The 18,569-nt window shown below is 40.6% G+C and overlaps 1 protein-coding gene across 1 annotated transcript in view; it reads right to left on the reverse strand.

Moving 5' to 3' along the window:
* LOC109624855 (neural-cadherin) overlaps positions 1-18,569 on the reverse strand; it is a 271,831-nt gene that overhangs the window by 32,439 nt on the left and 220,823 nt on the right. The window contains exons 32-33 of the mRNA XM_069532203.1: positions 16,589-16,755; positions 5,351-5,615 (exon numbers count right to left, since the gene is read on the reverse strand). Coding sequence (XP_069388304.1) covers positions 5,351-5,615; positions 16,589-16,755 — 432 coding nt within the window. The remainder of the gene's footprint in view (positions 1-5,350; positions 5,616-16,588; positions 16,756-18,569) is intronic.

The following is an 18,569-nucleotide window of genomic DNA, read 5'->3' on the forward strand; positions in this document are numbered from 1 at the left end:
TGAAAAATACTGCATAAAGAAACACAGATAGTTTGTGTCTACTCTCTGACTTTGTTTCAGAGCGGGGAGCGACACATTACGACCAGTAGAATGTGAATGTTTCTAATGAAGACTTTGTCCCGGTTATCATTTAATTGTCTCTTGCAGTTTTAATTGTTTTTTTCTTCTATTTTAGCCTATTGTTTACGTTTCACTTTAACTCTTGGTGGCTATGTTGTGTTTGATCAAATTACATTTACTTGTAAACTTCAAATAAAGGTTTTAATAAAGTTAATTCTTAACTCCTGCTATGGGAATGAAGGCTCAGGGCTTAAAGCACTGATGCTCGGCTGGCATTATATGACACCACTGGACACATGTTGCAGTAAAAAGCAAACAGCCCCCCCCCCGCTACTAGTAATGAATGTCCACGATAAACAAATTTATTTCAGAATCAATGAGTCTAACATAGAAACATTACACATGAAGAGACACATTTATCTCATGTCAAATCCAACATGAAATGTCAATGAGCTTTGCTACCGACAGGTCTCACTGCAGAGCAGAGTTCCTCAGATCTCTTTCCTGGCAGCTAGGGTAACGTTTGAAGGTCTGCAATTACTCATCGTGTCTACCTCAGTGTAGAGGATGTTGCTCAAGTGTTTCCATGGAGCGACGGAGCCACGAGTGCCAGAGATCACATATTTCTGCTGTTTAGGTTCTCAAATCAAAGAGCACTTTCCCACCATCTCTCACGTCTGCCTCCTTTGAAACAAAATACTTTTAAAGTCCATTTAAAAAAAAACATGCATTGTCTTTTACTGCCTCAGGCGCAGTCGGCTACACCTCTCACAGTGGAACTCCAGGGAGCTCTCCCTCTTTCTATCAGCCGCTCTCATGGTTCTGACCTCCTCTTCTCTGTTATCACACAGCATTTTGCCCTGTTCTAGTTTCTATACATCCTCATTCAGACTTCTATCCTGGGTGAATCTTTTCCACTGCATGAATCATCATTTAGCTTCATGTGCAGTCCCTCCTCTCTCAGGGCTGAAAGTTCTCTCTTTACTGTATGCTATTACTCATCCGCCGACCTACATTAAACCAAGTCAGTTTTGGGGAATTCATTCTTTCAGACTGCCTGTCATTCGTAGCCCGAGCCTCAGAAGAATCAAGGTGTGCTTGTGCCCATTGTGTGGGTTTAGTCATAAGAGAGGGAGTGGAGTTGGCACTGTTCTACCCAACAAGTTTTAGACAAAAAGTCTGACATTTTAGGAAATAATCGTATTCGCTTTCCTGCAGAGCAAAGAGGAAGCTGAAGCTTTGCGGACAAAACAACGTGGACAACTAGTGGTTGTACTGGTGAGGTTATATTGCAGACAACGGGCGAGGCCACACATAGAGGCCACACATACGTAAATAAAGGCAAATGTCTCAGGTCAAAATCACCAAAGCTGAACTCTACACTAAGCTCCACTGTGGATTTGCTTCATCACAGGAACTTACCCCCCCGCTCAGACAGATTGGAAGTGAACAGGAGATGACATTTTGCCACTGCTACATTAGCGTATGTGCCTAATTTGTTTCTGAACGGACAGATACGAGAGTGGTGGTCTTCAGATTAAACTTCCAGCACCTTGGAAAACATTTAGAAAGCACATTTGTGGAAATGTCAAGCTTGAACAAGACCGAGACAAAAGTAACAACAGGAAAATGCGTGACAAGGGTACTGTAGTTGTCTTCTTCTTCTGTGTACTCAGATAATCTACAGCAGTGGTCGGCAACTGCCGGCCCACGGGTAAAAACTGTCCCACCAGCAATAATATCCCACCCTCCAGATCATTTTGATAATTTGATTATTTTTATTGCATCATATCGGACTGACACAGACAGATGTGTCTTAAGCAATTTCTTGAAGAAGTAAAGGCACAAGGTTCTTTTGTCTGTTTTGTATTCAGACTTTGAAGAGCAAGGTTAGTGAAGATTTTGCAGCACAAAACAATTGGCACCTGTCAAACTTCATATTGTGAGCATTACCTGCTAATTATAGTGTGGCTGTCAAAAATGATTCATTTTTAATCCATGATATATTCACTTTGATAGAAAGTTTTCAGAACCTTGAATGAAAAGCATCCAAAACATCTACAGTAAACACAAGTATTATTGTAGGTGTCATGTATTGAATCTTTGACACACTATGAGATACTTTTTGATTCACAAGCCTTTTCATTGGGGGCTCAGCTTTATTCTGCACGTCAAAGAGTTGTTGTCAGAGAAGACTTTCCACACACCAGGAGTTAAGAGCAGCACACGTGAAGGACTTTGTGAATTGGATGTGGGCTGAATCCCAAGCTCTCTGCAGCACTTCCTGTGTCAGTGTAGTTCATTACACTTTGCGTTCACAATCGGGAGCTGTCAAGTACGTCTGCACGGGAACAGCTGGAGGAGTGAGAGGCTGAAGGACAACTAGTTAAATGAACAATAAATTAAAATCGGCTTTTTGACGTCCTTGATCATGAACTTACACCACAGCCTCAGCAATCTCTTGGGCAATTGCTGATATTTCCAACAGAACCTCCTCAAGCTGGATTTTCAGCAATTGCAATCTGATTCAGCAGATGTGGACAGCTGCCTGACTGTTACATCCTGTTTCCCTCTACTCTCCCTTCTGCTTTCAATGAGTACTTTTTAAAAAAAATATGCTTGGATCATCTCATCAATTTTTTTCATGAAGGCAGTTGTGGTATTGTGTTTACACTGAATATTCCCCTTGAACAGATTTTCAGTAGTATTTCTTATTCACACATCTGTTGTTTCTCTCATCTCTTACCCGTTAGTTCTGTTCTCTACTCGTGATAATTACATTCAGTTAAGTGAATTGGCTGTAAACGGGAGGGTGGGGGAAACCCTATATATAAAGGTATCTTATCAGAAATTACACTTTATAAAAAGAAAACAAATTGTTCGATTCTTAGAAATTGACTTTTCTTGCAGAAAGCAGAGGCTTGTTGTCTAGAAAAAAAGGACAACACTTGAATATACCTGTGATATGTTGCTGCATCTTTGTAGAGTAAGTGAAAAAACCCTCCCCCATTCTGCATGCCAAAGTGTCCTTGGGCAAAATATTGAATCAAATTGACCCTGACTGCTGTGCTGGCAGTGTTAGATTGATGTGTCATACATAAAGTGCTGCACATAGATGTACTGTATGAATGTGTGTGTGAATGGGTGAATGGCAAAACTCTGCTGTAAAGAGCTTTGAGTGGTCATCAAGACTAGAAAAGTGCCATTTACTATGTTTTTAAATGAATTTCCAGTGCGTTGAGAAAAACGCTCTTTCCATCAGAAAGTCACGTTTCATTCACGTGTCTCAGCTGACTCCGACATGAAAGGCTGCGTTACCTCAGACTGATAGAAGAGAGTCAATGACCCACAAAGACTACTACGCTCTGAGTGTTACAGCAGGCAGGAGAAGTGGCTTTGTCACAAAATGTCACTGAACCGGGAAAAGCTGAGTTCCTTTGTTGACTTCAGCGCTTGTAGACATCTCTTTGCCCTCCAATACAATGATACTGTTTTAACTTTGGGAATGTTCGAATAGTGTTTCCCTCCCAAATGGACTGCAGAGAAAATCCTTCTGTTCAAGCAGTGAAGCAAGTCAGCAAAAATGTTACACTTAAAAGAACAAGTTTTTTCTCTCTGAAGAGATATTGTACACTTTAATGAGTTTTTTGACGTGTTGAACAAGTCACCACCTAGAGGGTTTCAAACCATCTTGCACCTTGTAGGACCGATGCTTAGAGTCAACTATTTGGGATGTCTCTGCATCATCACATTTATGCATACATTTAAAAAGGTTAACATCCTTAAATCAAAGTTCTGCAACTTTGATTTAAAAAAGTGGAAATCTTGGAAGCTGCTTTCAAATGTATGCTGAAACTAAACCCCTAAAACACACATAGCCGCATATTGGCTGCCTGTGCAGTTTAGGTAATTTAGCTGAATCCAACTGGTTTGTCGTATATGTACGTTTGTGTGTGTGTGTGTGTGTGTGTGTGTGTGTGTGTGTGTGTGTGTGTGTGTGTTAAGGGGGAGGTAGTTGGTCTTAACCCTGCCTCCCAGGACTATGTTCGAAAGGCATTATTGAATTTTAGGGGAGAGACACTTAACTTACACTGTAAGAATTACAGTAAAAATTAGATAAGAAACGGATGCCATTAATGCTGGTAGTGCAAATTCTAATTTTTAATGGCTAGCATCGCTTGCTGCAAACCATCCCAACAATCCCCTTGATTGTATCAGTACCAAGTATCAGGATGAGAACAAAGGACCATTTTTGAATTATTTAGTAGAGAACAGTGATGAACCACTTTGCTTTGCATTCTGGAGAGACATCCTTACATGGCTCGGGCAGATTACTGCAAGAACTAAGAGGGAAACATTTTCCACACAGAATGGGAGAATGTGTTATGGCACAGGAGAGTATAAATATTCCTGGAAAATAACTAATGGGTCATAAAACGGCAAAATAGCACAGAGGAGTGTTTGGTAGTCACCATCCAAACATCATGCAGGCTGCAATGAATGTGCAAGTCCTCTGACCTAAAGAGCTGGGTAGGGCTCTTGTGTTTGCCCTTAGATACAAGACCATGGTCATCATGGTGAGAATGATGCACACGCAGTTCAATTTGTAGAACCATCACATTCTGATTGGGTTCAGGCATAAAAACCGCTCGACAACAAAGAGGATGTGATGTGTGTGATGTGTCACAGGGTAAAATGAAAAGGCTGGTGTGTCATATGAGAGACAATAACAAGAATTCCTCCTGAAAAGTGCTTCCAGAAATAGACTGATCTATTTATACAGTTTCAAGGGAGGATTGTGACATTGTTTGGCTCACTCACTCAAATGTATCTTCTTTATTAGGATCACACACCTGTGTGTGTGCGTGTGTGTGTGTGTGTGTGTGTGTGATGACAAGAACCTAAATAAAAATTGAAAATTGTCAAATTTGAATGAAAACAAATGATATGTATCATACAATAAACAATATATGATTCTTTGAATATAATAAATAGATATTAATCAGAGTCTCAATCATTACTAACCCTCTTAGGCACTTGTCTATGACTCTTGCGACTATGTAATAAAACAATAGATAGTTAATGCTCACTGAAAGCTGAATCCCTCTCAGGATGTTACAAGTTGTCTCAATTAAACAGAATATTTTGTTTGTCTGTTCCCTCTAGAATGACAAACAGAAATGTGTTCTCATTCTTAAGGCAGGGCGACATCTGTCTGTGCCTTCTCAAACTGTAACAAATCCCAGCTGATTAACTGGTTCAGTTTAAGACAGGACTTTAATTCACTTACCCTGGAAGCTTTTGTTGACCACAGATGGGAAGGTATTGCCCAGAATCACCACACTGGGGTCAATAATGATTTCTCTGCTCCGGCCTCGCGATCCCGTGACCTCGCGCTGCCCTCCACCGCCATCCAGTCTCAGTGTCGTCTCGTTGTCATGACGATCCAGGAGGACCTCATGCCATTCCCCATTGTCCAGCCGATACGTGGGCAGGGTCACGTTGTAGTCTCCGTCACCGAGGTTGTAGAAAACACAGAGGAGGCCCTGGAAGATCTGTAATGGGAGAAGAGGACATTTTGTGTTAAGTGGCTTAGATATTCAGTGGAGCTTCGATCTCTTATTTTTTGAGTTGGGGTAACTGCTCCATATTGAGACATTGTTGGTGGTCATTGAGAATATTTTGGAAATAAACGTCAACACAGAAAAGAAATGCACATTAGGATGATGCACCAGTGACAATAAACTGGCAGCAGCAAGTCTTCAGTGTATTCATAGTTTAGTCAGTCAACATTTATTGAGACAGCTCTGTATGGATTCCTCTTAGTGTTGTATGGAAGGATCAAGCTGTTGTTTTGCACATTAGAGATGATGGACAATTTTTACTAGCAAATGTACTAAAGTGCAGAGACAACTAAAAAGCCTGCGACTATTAAGTCTGAGAAAAACAAAACATTTTCTGTTCTGATTCATTCTTAGCCTTTTCACCAGTGTCAGGTGAATAACTCTGATTTCCTTTGTTGCAGTCTCAAAGGGCAACAGCACTTGCTAACAGTTTGTGAAACTTCAACAGTTAACACAGTTTATGTTGTTATTTTTCCATCTGATAGAATGTCAGTGGTTCATTCCTAAATCTCTATCACTCCCCTGCCTCGTCTTATCAGCTGACTGTTCACGGTAATCCAATCGGCCAATCATGTTACTGCTATCAAACTTTAAATCTGTTTTTTTTTTTCTTACGTAGCTGTGTTAGAGAGATTGTGCCACAAAATGAAGCAACAGGTTCTAAATTTATCAAATAGCTCACAGCTAATTATTACAGAACTTCAGGTTTCAGTGTCCCAGTGTCACAATGTTGTACATGTGTAAACCTCAAAATCCTTACATCAAACAGAATTAGTCACACATTTCCAGAGTAATTACAGGCCTGGCAGATGACCAAAGTACACCTGTAAGCCAAATCTGGCTCAGCTCAGACAGTACACATGTAGCAGAACTAGTGGAGCCATCACTGACGACTAAGGAAAACTGGGGACTTAATGTGAATAGTAGTGTAAATAGATCTTGACATAAAGCTTATTGTGATAATTGGAACATAAACCCACATGTCACTGCAGCGTATCTTGCGGGTGTACCATCAATTGATCTTTCTTTAGCTCAACAGAAGAAAGGGCCAGACCTGTCTCCCAGCAGAGTGGATCTCAACAGTATCTGGGTTTAAAACAATATGGAAACAGAAAAGATCTGTACAAGGACAGGATTTCTTGGGATAATCCGCAAATCTCCCTGTAAAAAGGTTTTTATTGACGACAGTTTTTCCTGCCATCTGTCTAGGTTTGTTTTGGGCTGCATCTCAAGGTAAAGATAGTCTGTCCCTTTGTTTGGAGACGGTGGCAGAAGTCATCGCAGCTCGGATCTCGAAAACCTTGGCAAGTTAGATCAAAACTATCTGCATGGTGAGATACCATTACTTCTGTGGGTAAAGAGGGAAATACGTTAAACTGATCCCTGCCAAGTCTCAGGATTTAAAACAAATGAGAATCAGAAGAAAGAAAAGCGTTCAGGTGGTTGGTAAAAGACTGGATCAATAGGCCTATTTGGCCAATAAGCCAGATCGACTCCCTAAAGGGTCACAAACACAGGGAAAATTAAAAAGTCCCACGTGGTTAACTGACATTCACACACACACACACACACACACAAATACACACCTGCACACACACCTACACACACGCCCACACACATTCTTGTGAAAATCTCATGACTAAATGCTGAACACAAATCCTTACTCAAATTAATTCTAACCCTAACCCTTGCCTAAAACCAAGTCTCACACATACACACACACACACACACACACACATGCACACACACACACACATGCAAAGAGTGACTCAAGAAGCATAACCTGTTGATGAAGATTATGACAACTGGGAGCAGAGGGAAAGGGAAATTCATTGATGACAACTAGGGAGAAAAAAAACAACCTGTCTCATGTTTGCACAACAGGTTGTTTCCCTTCACCCTCAGATCTCAAGATGAAAGCGGATCATCTTGGCTTGGCAGTGACATCCATCACCGAGCAATATTCATTTAAAACAAACCCAGCAGTGTGTGTGCATGTACGCATGTGTGTGTGAATCTGTGTGTTTATGAGAGACAGGTGGGGGGGTGGAGTGAGCAGGTTTGAGAGAACAAGTCTGAAGGCCATTTTGAGAGGAATAGGGTGGTGGGTTCTCCATCCTCATTTCAATTTCAAACTGTTTCCTCCAAATGTCCCACTGAGCATAATTTTCTCCTCTCTACCATGTAAACATGACTGAGATGAGAGCGGCAGAGAAAGAGAGACAGTGAGATGGAGAGGAAAAGTGGGTAGGACCACCATTAGTGCTCCCACTCCTTCTCAACATAATGAGGACACAACGAAAAAAGGAAATCTAAAAAAAGACTTGTCTCTCTCTCTGTTTGTCCATTACTCTGCTGCATTGATCCCCGCTCCTTTTTTTCCTGATCTAAACTATGCTTCATTCAATTATTTGTAACAGTCAACAGATGTTGACATGAATTATAATCTTTCTTTTCTTTTAACGCCTAATTTAAATTTTGTTTAAATTTTTTATGGGTCAAATTTGGCCGGGTAGCAACCATAGGTTTTTTATTTTGAGAAATAACATAGTTAATGTTGCAAATGCATCATTATCAAATATATATATATGTTGTGGAAAGATTCTATATATAATAGCTAACATAATATAACAATGTGTCATATTAAAACGATGTTTCCTGCCAAGAAAGTTTACTGACTTGAATTTAATTGTTTGTATATATACTGTACACAGTGTATACAGTTATGTATTCATTATTATTAACTCTGTAGATTAAACATTTTACTGAAAGTGCTGGTTAATGAATATTATAACAGGTCAAATTTGACCGTCGAATGCTGAAGGTGTAAACAACAACCCTCTCGACAGCTCCAGGTTTGTTTTTTTTGAAGCCCCTTGCTCATTTCAAGGCTCTGTGAGGAAGTATTAATTATATTTCAACTCCACTGGGGCCAGTGCTTTTTAACCAGACACACTCACAGCCACCTGATTTTACCCCCCAATTAAAGCTGAGCGGAGCGCAGCAGTTTGGCTCCTGCTTCGCTCCCTGGGTGGTGCATGAGTGAACGTGTTCCACGGTGTGTGAGGTGGGGTGAGTCTTTGCAGAAGTGACTCACACACGAGGTGTAATTTGAAGGTGTGTGACTCCATTTTTGAGTGAACAGTCCCACCACAGGAACAGTCTCATTTCCCCAGACGCTCCCTGCAACAGGCTGCTCTCCATGCTGCAGCCTCTCCATATCCCAGACAATGTGCAGAAAATGTATTAATCATGATTCAATTATATATATAATCACATTACTATTTTATGCTGGAAAGTTAAACCATTGGGCAATATCCACATCACAAGTGTTTTCTTTCCCACCCATATTTTCCCACCTCCAGATATCTGCTCTGCACTGTGCCGCTTTAGAGTCTAGATATTGATTTGGTCATAAAAATAAATAAATATATAAAACCATTCGCTGCTGGGCAAATGGCTTCACTTTCAATTCTTTCCAGCCTAAAGGCAGATATAATTTAGTATAATTTATGTTAAATGCTCTGTGCAAACAGCGGCAGCTCCAGCCTGGTGTCGATCCGAGTGTTTGTTAAAGGAAGGTTTCTCATAATTTAAGAATAAATGCCCTGGGTTTCTAAGGTTGCTGGAAAGACCTATGCAATCTGGTGCCAAGAAAAAACAGTGTTTCATCAGTTACATCAATTAAAAAGAAAGTAACGGGTCATTAATCATATGAAGAAGTATTCTCCTTATTGTATGAATCATGTTCTAGCCTGTACACAGATTATATATTTAGTTAGTTTTGTCAAACCATAAAATACTTGTCATCCTACAGTCAAGCAAATCTGCCTTGTAAAAACAATAAGAGCCAGACAGTGAGGGGGCCTGTGGAGTTTTCTTGTAAAAAAATAATAAATGATCTTTTAATTCAGTGTTACTCACCTAGATGCAGTGAGAGTAATGAACTGCACGTTCTTCCTCATCAAATATCTACGAAGCAGATATTAAAATCCAATACAATTTATATTGATGTTCGCTGCCATGATCAGTGGAACAGTGGGACATACCCTTTAACCAAACATTAACACACTGTAGCTCCATAGCTCTGCTAGATCATCTTCCTCCTGAGATCCCCGTGCTGTGGAAGTCATGCTTCTTCGTACCGCTTCCCAAAGATCAACTTCTGACGTCAGAGCAGGACGTGCCGACCTGTGCAATGTGATGTAATCTAATTTAATTGTTCTGCCGTAAATTTTACTTACAATTCATTGATATGTATGCACTGAGGTCAATGCCAGTGATGTTGTTAGACTGGGCTGCTTTATAGTAAGGTGTTTTAGGTGTTTTATATTCAGCTGTTCACAGTATTGAGCCATAATGAGTAATGGTTGGATTCATACATTCACTGTGATTAACAGTAAGGTGCTACAGTGAGCACAAGGCTGGCCATGGAAAGTTCTGCCTTAGATGTGTGTTGCCAAAAACTTTAGTTTTTTTTTCAGTGTTTTCCTCACTATCAACAAGAAACTACAAGCAGCACAAACTGACCCACTCAGAGCTCCAGTCCACAAATGTGCTGTCTCAGTTGCTTCTGAACTGTTAAACCTTTGTGTAGACAGACATCATCCATACAGCATAGCCTACGGCATAGCTGCAGCAGCTCCAGCACGTTGCTGTAGTGAGGGTAAGTCATAACCCCTTAACACCTGGCTGCATAAAATTCAGCTCAAGGAAAGTTGAATAGGCACTTAAAGCCAGTGAGGGATCACACCCTGTAAGTGCTTTATGTGGTTCACTGCTGTGGGGGGAGAGAGATGGGACCCTGCATTAACAGTGCACCTTACAAATGAAAATATTTGTTGAGTGTGTAGTGTTTTTTACGCAAAATACTATAAACAACAGTTTCAGTCAACCTCATGATTTTAAAACTTGAAACACAGCCCTGGTCAACTGTATTCATGTTCTTCCACTGTCATTGCCACTGAAGCTTAAAGATAATTATCTTCTCTATAGTGTCTAATCATAATCTTCGTTCTGGACAGTGATGTTTATTGTTTGATTACGTGCTATGATGATAACCAAAACATTTTTCCATCCCAATGTTCCCAGTGTTCAAGTCTGTGTCCAAGTTTGGAGTCACCAAAAAGAAAAAATCGAGTCATCAGTGTTGTATGTGATATTTGTACAGGCATCTTACCACTGACTTCTGACTGTTAAGTTTCACCTGTTTTTTAACTGCTAACATGAATGACCATGGACTTACCAATGCTGCAGTCAGCCACCAGGGGGTATCAAGAAGCTTTGGCTTCACTTTTGGGGAGCAGTACTTTTGTCCATCTTTATTTAAAGTCTCTGATATGAATCTACACAGAGGCTGAACTTTTATGGCCTGTTAAAAAACTTGAGTGCTCATCAGTGCTTAAGTCAAGAGAAAGATTGTGACTCAAGTCGTTCTGATGCCAATGTAGTGTCTTGACAAGAAGGGAAACTGACACATGATGTAAAGAGGGCAGGCAGATGCCACAAACTGTGATGAGATGAACAGCACAAACGCACAACAGCGACATGAAGGAAGAAAAATTGAGGCGAAAGGCAATGATGGATAAAACACAACAAAACCAAAAAAATTAACAAACAGACATAAAGATGAGATCATAGAAACTGAGAGAGAGAGGGAAAAAAGGTGCAGTTTCACTGACAGAGCAATAATGAAGACCCAGACTTGTCAAAGCTCTCATATCTCAACGACACATCATAAAACTGATTTACTGACAGCATTTTCCGACCTGACAGGAGCTCCTATTTCCTCACTTCACACTCACTTACTTTCTCTCCATGGGTAAGTCCAACCCTTACAATAAACTCCATGGTAATGTGTATTTGGTAGAGTTTGAAATGTTCAACGCAGACCACGAGATGTATACATTCATTCATTTCAGGTGATAAGTGATATTTGTCTTTTTATCTCAAAAAGAGAGATGTAGTGTTGTGTAACAACTGCGGCCTGTGAGGCTGCGAGAGCACCACACTTGTGGTTGAATGATTAAAATGGGCAGCAACGGTTGTGTCTTATTCACCTGACAGTAAGCGCTGCTCATGGTGTGCTCCTCTGTCAGGGAGCACACAGTGGGAGCTCGAAGCACTCACTGTAATGGCTGGAATAACAGCTTGAAACAGGCACCACGTTCATACAGCGCGTCAGTGAGTGAGATGAAGGATGCCAGTGTTGGACATTTGGCGCTCCTCATGATTTGTTAATGATCAGCGATCGAGTTATAAACACTGCGGCAGATCACCTGCTTGAGTCAAATATATGAGTTAACCAAATGAATGTGTAATTTTGGCTTTCACTGTTGGCATGCAGAAGGTTAGAGAGAGAGAACACTGTGTTGTTATTTCTTTTTAATTCAATTGGCTCTAATAAACATCAAAGCTGGTGGGATCTGATTCGGGTACAGAGCGTAACAGCACGACTCCATCAGTGTCAGACAAGAATCACACATCCACAGTCGCATCAGAAATCACAATGAGCCCATCAGTGACACACAGTCTGAAAGCAGGGTTATAGATAGCTGCCAATATTATGAGGTAGAAACTATATCATTATGTTGACATGTTCGGTTTCAGCACTTTGTGTATGATACATTTAGTTATTGTATCAAACAGAACACTTATCTTGTCTTATTTAAGTGTTCTGTTTGATATCAGACTGTGACATCAGACTCTTGGTACCAGTGGTTTTAAACTCGATAGCATCGCAAACTCTGAGCAAATGTTTCCATTGCTGATTTTTCTGAGCTCTCGCTGAATCTGCTGCAGCACCATCTGACTCTTTCTCCCACTTTGTTGCTGCTGTAGGTAGTCAGGTCTCTGAAATGTGTTTAGCTGCCTCCCTGTCATAGATACTACAAGTTGAGAGACTGATTGTTCCCAAAGGATGTTTCCTCGTATTGTACTCTGATTGTGGTCAAACTTTACATCAACGTGTTCAATAATTGAGCAGACTTAATATGAGTTGTGTCATTTCCCAGTAAGAAGTAATGTAAAGGATTATAGTTTTTCATTTTATGTTTCTTTTTCAAATTCTCTGTGTTCTTGGCTGACGTTGCATGTACTGTATGTATGTTAACCACAGATAGGCGTTCACACAGCCCCCGTCTTTTCGTTCCCTACGTAGCCTTTGCTGATTCATCAGGCTCCTTTCACATGACACATTTCCAAAAGAATAAAAATGGCATCAGCCCCGGCTACCAGTGCAGAACATAAGTAGTGACAGTTCTCAGACCTCTTCATCAGTCCAAGCAAATAAATCCCTGCTCGCCAGTACTGCATCTTGTGTGTAACAAACAACCACATGCTTCCTGTTTGCACCGGCAAACACATGCCAAGTGTATGTGAATGGTCATTTGATGTGTGTGTTCAGCAACGTTAGCATGGACTTGGATTAAGTTTTTTAGGGACCTCGACGGAGCTAACAGCCGAGGTACAAGACTCAAGTAACAGCACCTTACTTTGGCTGCAAAGTAATTTGTGAAGTAATGTAATTACTTTATTAATTTTCTTGTACGATGACTAAGCAACCTGGCTCAGTGTTCTGAGCTGCAGCCTCTGAAACATCTTGACTCAACTTTACAGGTGTTACACCGAGCCCGTCACCCACAGGAGTAAGACAGACACACCACAACATGAAAGCACCCGTACGACACTGAGTGATATCAAAGAGACTGTGCACCTCCTACACTGTGGAACATCTTTCATCCACAAAAGAGGTTGTGATCTGCCTCCACAGTCAAGTACTTCCACACATCACCTCAGCCAGTTCACTGTTGAGACTTCAATATGCCATTAAAAGTTGTTAAAGCTTCTCTCTGAACCTTTGACCTTATTATCATGTTATATGTATGATTCCCAGTGGTTTAGAAAGAACTGCCACACTCTAATCTTTAACAAGATAAGAACAAAACCAAAATATTCATAAGTCCCCATTGATTTAGGTTAATATCCACTGGCTCATATGAATCTAAAATAAAATAAAAACAACTACTCTTTAATCAGAGAGAGGAAAATTGGCTTAAAGGAAATAAAATGTAGTATCTCAAGCCGACCATGTTTGCAAGTCACAGAAACACAGCAGAGAGCCAGAGTGCCTCATATTGTGAATTTGCAGCCAGCCATGAGCAACGCATACTAATTCTTCCTTCTGATTAAAAACAAATAGAAGAATTACATTAAAAAAACTAATCCTAGAAGGCAACATGGTTATATTTCTATCAAAGAACATTGCAGGGTTTCCAGTGTTTCACAGTGGGGAGGCTACTTCATAAGATTACACACATTTTCATGCTATCTGCACTCGGGAATAAATGGACTATTTATGTTGGATAAATGATGTGAACCTGCTCCCCATGGGGCTGTGCTGAGGGAGCAGCATGACATTTAAGACATTTGAGAGGAAATTGTCGGAATGATGGATAGAGAGGAGAGAAAGATGGATGTCAGACAGGGATCAGAGGAGAGGTTGTACCAGGACGGCAGCTGGCTTGTGGATAATCATCATCATTTCAGACGCTGATGTTTGATCAATACCTGCGGTCGCAGCATGGGATATGACACAGGGAGAGGAACGGACTGAGATGATACTGCATGATAGCAGAGGGGTAAAAAAACAGAGGGAGGCTGGCGAATAAACATTTATAATAACTAGACATAAAGAGAAGAATTCAGGTATGAGCAAAGCAACCAATGTGAAAAAATATAGCAAACGAAACCTTAAAGCCAAATAAGCAAATAATACATTTAATGTATTCAGTCCTGGCAGTGTTGCTGTCAGTGTTAATCCACATCATCTGCACTGGTAATACACTGCAAGAGAATGTTTTCTTCAGGTCTGAGAAAAGACTGTTTCTAAAAATGGCAGAAGACCACGGGTCCAAGGTGCCTGGAAACTGTATTCTCTAAATGACCAGAAGAGGGCTGCTCTGCTGGTGGCAAAAAAAAATCTTTACGTCCTTTGAATAATGACGTAAATAAACATTTTCAGATGGAGTTTATGGTCTCCATCACTAGTTTGAAGCCCTTTTCAAAAGAGCATGATATTTCTATTTAGAGTCACATAGCATGGTAAGCATTGGGGAGGGGATACAGTGTGACTGACAGCAATAACCATCCAATAGCTGCGGGTGGCAGGTGTAGATCGGTGCAGTGTCCTCGACCTCTCAGTCAGAAATGTAAAAACAACAGTTGCTGGTTTTATATTTGTGAAGTGTTTCACATTTTTCACACATTCGCTCCACTAAAGCTTCCCCTCTCTGACCGGCAGAATGTTAATGAATTCAGAAAATCTGAGTGGGAAAAACTTTTAGTTCTGGTGTTTAGGGTATCTGGCAGTTTGTTTCTACTACAGTGTTTCTCATACATTAATTTATTTGTGGCAGCCCACCACAATATTAACATTGATGCCCCATATTGATTTTCTATTTTTTTATTACTATTTCAAATGGGTAAAATCTTATTTCATTGTAAAGCACAGTGTGCAACACACTGATTTTCTCAGCCTCACCTTGCCCACTCTCTGTCTCTCTCTTTTTCTCCTGCTCTCTCAGCCCATTCTCTCCATGCACTCTAATCAAAACACCATCGGGATGCAGTGCAGGACGAAGGTTTGCAGAGAAGCCGGCTGGCCTAGCTCCTAGTCAATATCAACCGCATGGTCAAGTATAGATAATATTGATGTTGATTATTTAACTCTGACTCTGAAGATATTTTTCAATATTCATGTGGGCTGAGGAAGAAAACACTCAAACACTCTAAAGGGCTCATCCTGAGGAGGCACAAACGCAGTCTGGACCAGAGGAGTCAGCCAAACAGAGAAGCCAGAATCATAGGAAACCACATGTGGAAAAGTTGAACAGTCTGACCAGTGTGACTATTATACAATTCATTTGTTTCAAATTGTTTCAGGCTTCAGTCTGCACTGCTGTGGCAGCTGAGGCAGCACGGGAGGGTCGGGAGGGATGGATGCAGATAATGTAGAGAGAGATGGAGGAGGAGGAGGAGGAGCAGGACAGCAGCCATCATGCTGCTGTGGGAGAACCAGAGAGGGCAGACACAACATGTGAACTGACAGCAAACACAGATAGAGCTGTGTGTGTTGAGCTGCGTGTGTTGTTCAGTTATTTGTAAGTCACCACCTGACAATTAAAACATTTTCGGTGTATCGTACATTATGAAGTGTATCATTTAATAATTTATTTTACAACCCCCCACCCCCATATTTATGCATATTATCTTATTAGAGTTTTATGAGGGACGATTTACTGACCTCAAATGTGAGTGTGTGAGTATTTTTGCACTGAAGCGGGATATTATAAAAAACAATAAAGCAGAATTTTTTCTAATATTTTCTAATGATTATTATTTGTATTATTCTGGCTCCCACAGTGTCTTCTCAGACAAATTCTGGCCCCAGGACAAACATAGTTGTTGATCCCTGTCATAGACAAGGTGCAAAAATCCAGTGTGTGTGCTTTAACATTGTGTTAGTGGGCAGGTGACAGATGTTTGCCGTGTTTGTGTCTCAAAGAGGTGTCACAGTGTGAAGACAGCGCCCGAGAATGAAAGTACCCACTGAAGACAAAATGAAAGAGGCTCCACAGTCACCAGCCTCCACTTTTTGAGTTTGTGCTGACAGACCTACAGCTCAGGAACAGAGAGCTGTGAATAACAAAACTGTCTACTGTCTGATCAATTTCAAGTATAAGCAGATGCAGCCACATATGACAACCAAACGTAAGTTTGTCAAAAAAGTATTTTAGTATATTATTAGTTACATATAATGTAATATATCACATTCTACTGAAAATAACTCTGACAATGACCTTTAACAAAGTCAGACACACACACACATGCCTCAGCAGTCTTACCTCTAGTCGTAGGTATTCGCTCTGCTCCTTGGAGATCAGAGTGAGGATGGTGCTGCTGTGTTTGCGGGTTCGAACAAGGACTTGAACCCACGTCTTTCGGGCTGGCAGCGGGGATGCCAACTGGTAGTGCACGTTACTATGTCCGTCAAAGGAATACTCTGGGACCTCTGGTGTTGGTACACACACACACACACACACACACACACACACACACATAAACAAGACACAAACCAGTCAGATGGTAGTATGATTGAGAATAAACACAATTAAAATTCTGAATGCAGTGCAGCATTTTATTGATGCAGAGGACGCTTCACTCCAGAAGGAAGTGTCTTTGAGTAACTTGGGCTAAATCAGACCCTAAATTCCTCTCATATGCAGAGAGGCACGACAGAATATGCTAAATACACAAGATGTGTGCTTTAGTCTCCTTTTTTCTACACTCATGCTCCCAGAAGTGGATTTTGTGGAAGCCTGCCAGACTAAACCAAGTACACCTGAAATGTTTCTTGAAGCCATTCTTCCATCTCACAGCATTTGCTGGATTTCTTTTTATTATTTTTTCCATCTATTGCTTCTACAACTCTCCCTCTTCGTCTCCTCTCCTCCATGACACCTTCACAAAGTTGAGTGGTTCCGGAGATCCTGCAACTCTATGTCGTGTTCACTGGTAACTGCATGTCTCAATTTTACACAAATAATCTTTACCATATTCAAACATAGATTGCTCAGTGTCGAGGAGTGTGGTGACAAAATTCCTGAAGCACCTTCATTAGTGAGATAGTCTCTCACTGCTAATTTGATTTATTTTATAAGATCTTAATTTCTATGCATCTTGGGGAATTTATTGTTCTGCAGGAAATCCATCCTCAGAATACTAAATTACTGTTCAAACTCATGGCTGTTTGTATTTCACTGTCCTGTCATAAATATTACTGATGTACAGGCCATTACATTTTTGGAAGAAATGAAAGTCAAAATTTGATAAATACAATTAAATACTAGAGCAGGTGGAAACACATTTCATCTGAAGCGCACAATCTGGACATAGAACAATTTTAAAATCAGACAAAGAGATGACAGAAGACGGTGATGATGGAGAGATGCATTATAAGTCCCCAACTGGATTCAAAGTGGGGACATTGTGTTAATGTTTGGCAGAAAAGGAACAGGTCTTTAAGAAGGTATTTCTTCAATCTTTCTTCTCTTGTTTTACACAGATTTTCTTTGTTTTTTTTCTCTGTCTTGCCAGATTGCATCCAGGCTGTTTTCATGGGCCTGCAAAAGTAATCAAGAAACATCCCATAAACACAGCCTGTGTGTGAAAATCAAAAGAATACACACTACTTTTTCTTCCTGCCTCATTGGCTGCCAAAACCCTCCATTTACCCCACTGACTCCAGACCTAGCTGTTTTTCTCTCTCTCAAAAAGATATGAATCATCTCATGAATATGGAGCGTGATTCATTCACATTCCTTCAGTCATTTATTCATTAATTCACCTACTTAATTATTCATTGAAAATGTGTCTACTTGCCCTCGGTTGTTTGTAGATGTCCACAGATGACACTAATTATGAATCACTGACAAAAGAAATCACTGTGGAGCCTGAGAGCAGTTTAAGACCAACAAGATGTCAACTGAGAGTTTGTGATTTTTGCAAATTTTCTAAAATAGAAAACATATATTTTGCACATTGTTATCTAGATCTACATCTGAGCGAGTCCTGCTGGAGAGGCTTAACCACTCTGAACGAGACAGGGATGTAAAGCCAGGCAGAGAGTGCTGCGATCAGCAAAAGCCTCATTAGAGTAACTCTCCTTGAGGACCGGTAGAACGGGTGGTGTGAGAATATGTGGGAACATGGAAACAGCAGTGGTAAGTATAATTGACCTTGGTTGGAAAGGTCCAACAATGATAATCTCGTTAACAATCTGTTCTAGGTTTACAAAATAGGAGGGTCCCACCCTTAATGTGCAGG

This window comes from Paralichthys olivaceus, chromosome 1 (genome assembly GCF_024713975.1).
Source record: "Paralichthys olivaceus isolate ysfri-2021 chromosome 1, ASM2471397v2, whole genome shotgun sequence".
NCBI classification, from domain to species: Eukaryota; Metazoa; Chordata; class Actinopteri; order Pleuronectiformes; family Paralichthyidae; genus Paralichthys; species Paralichthys olivaceus.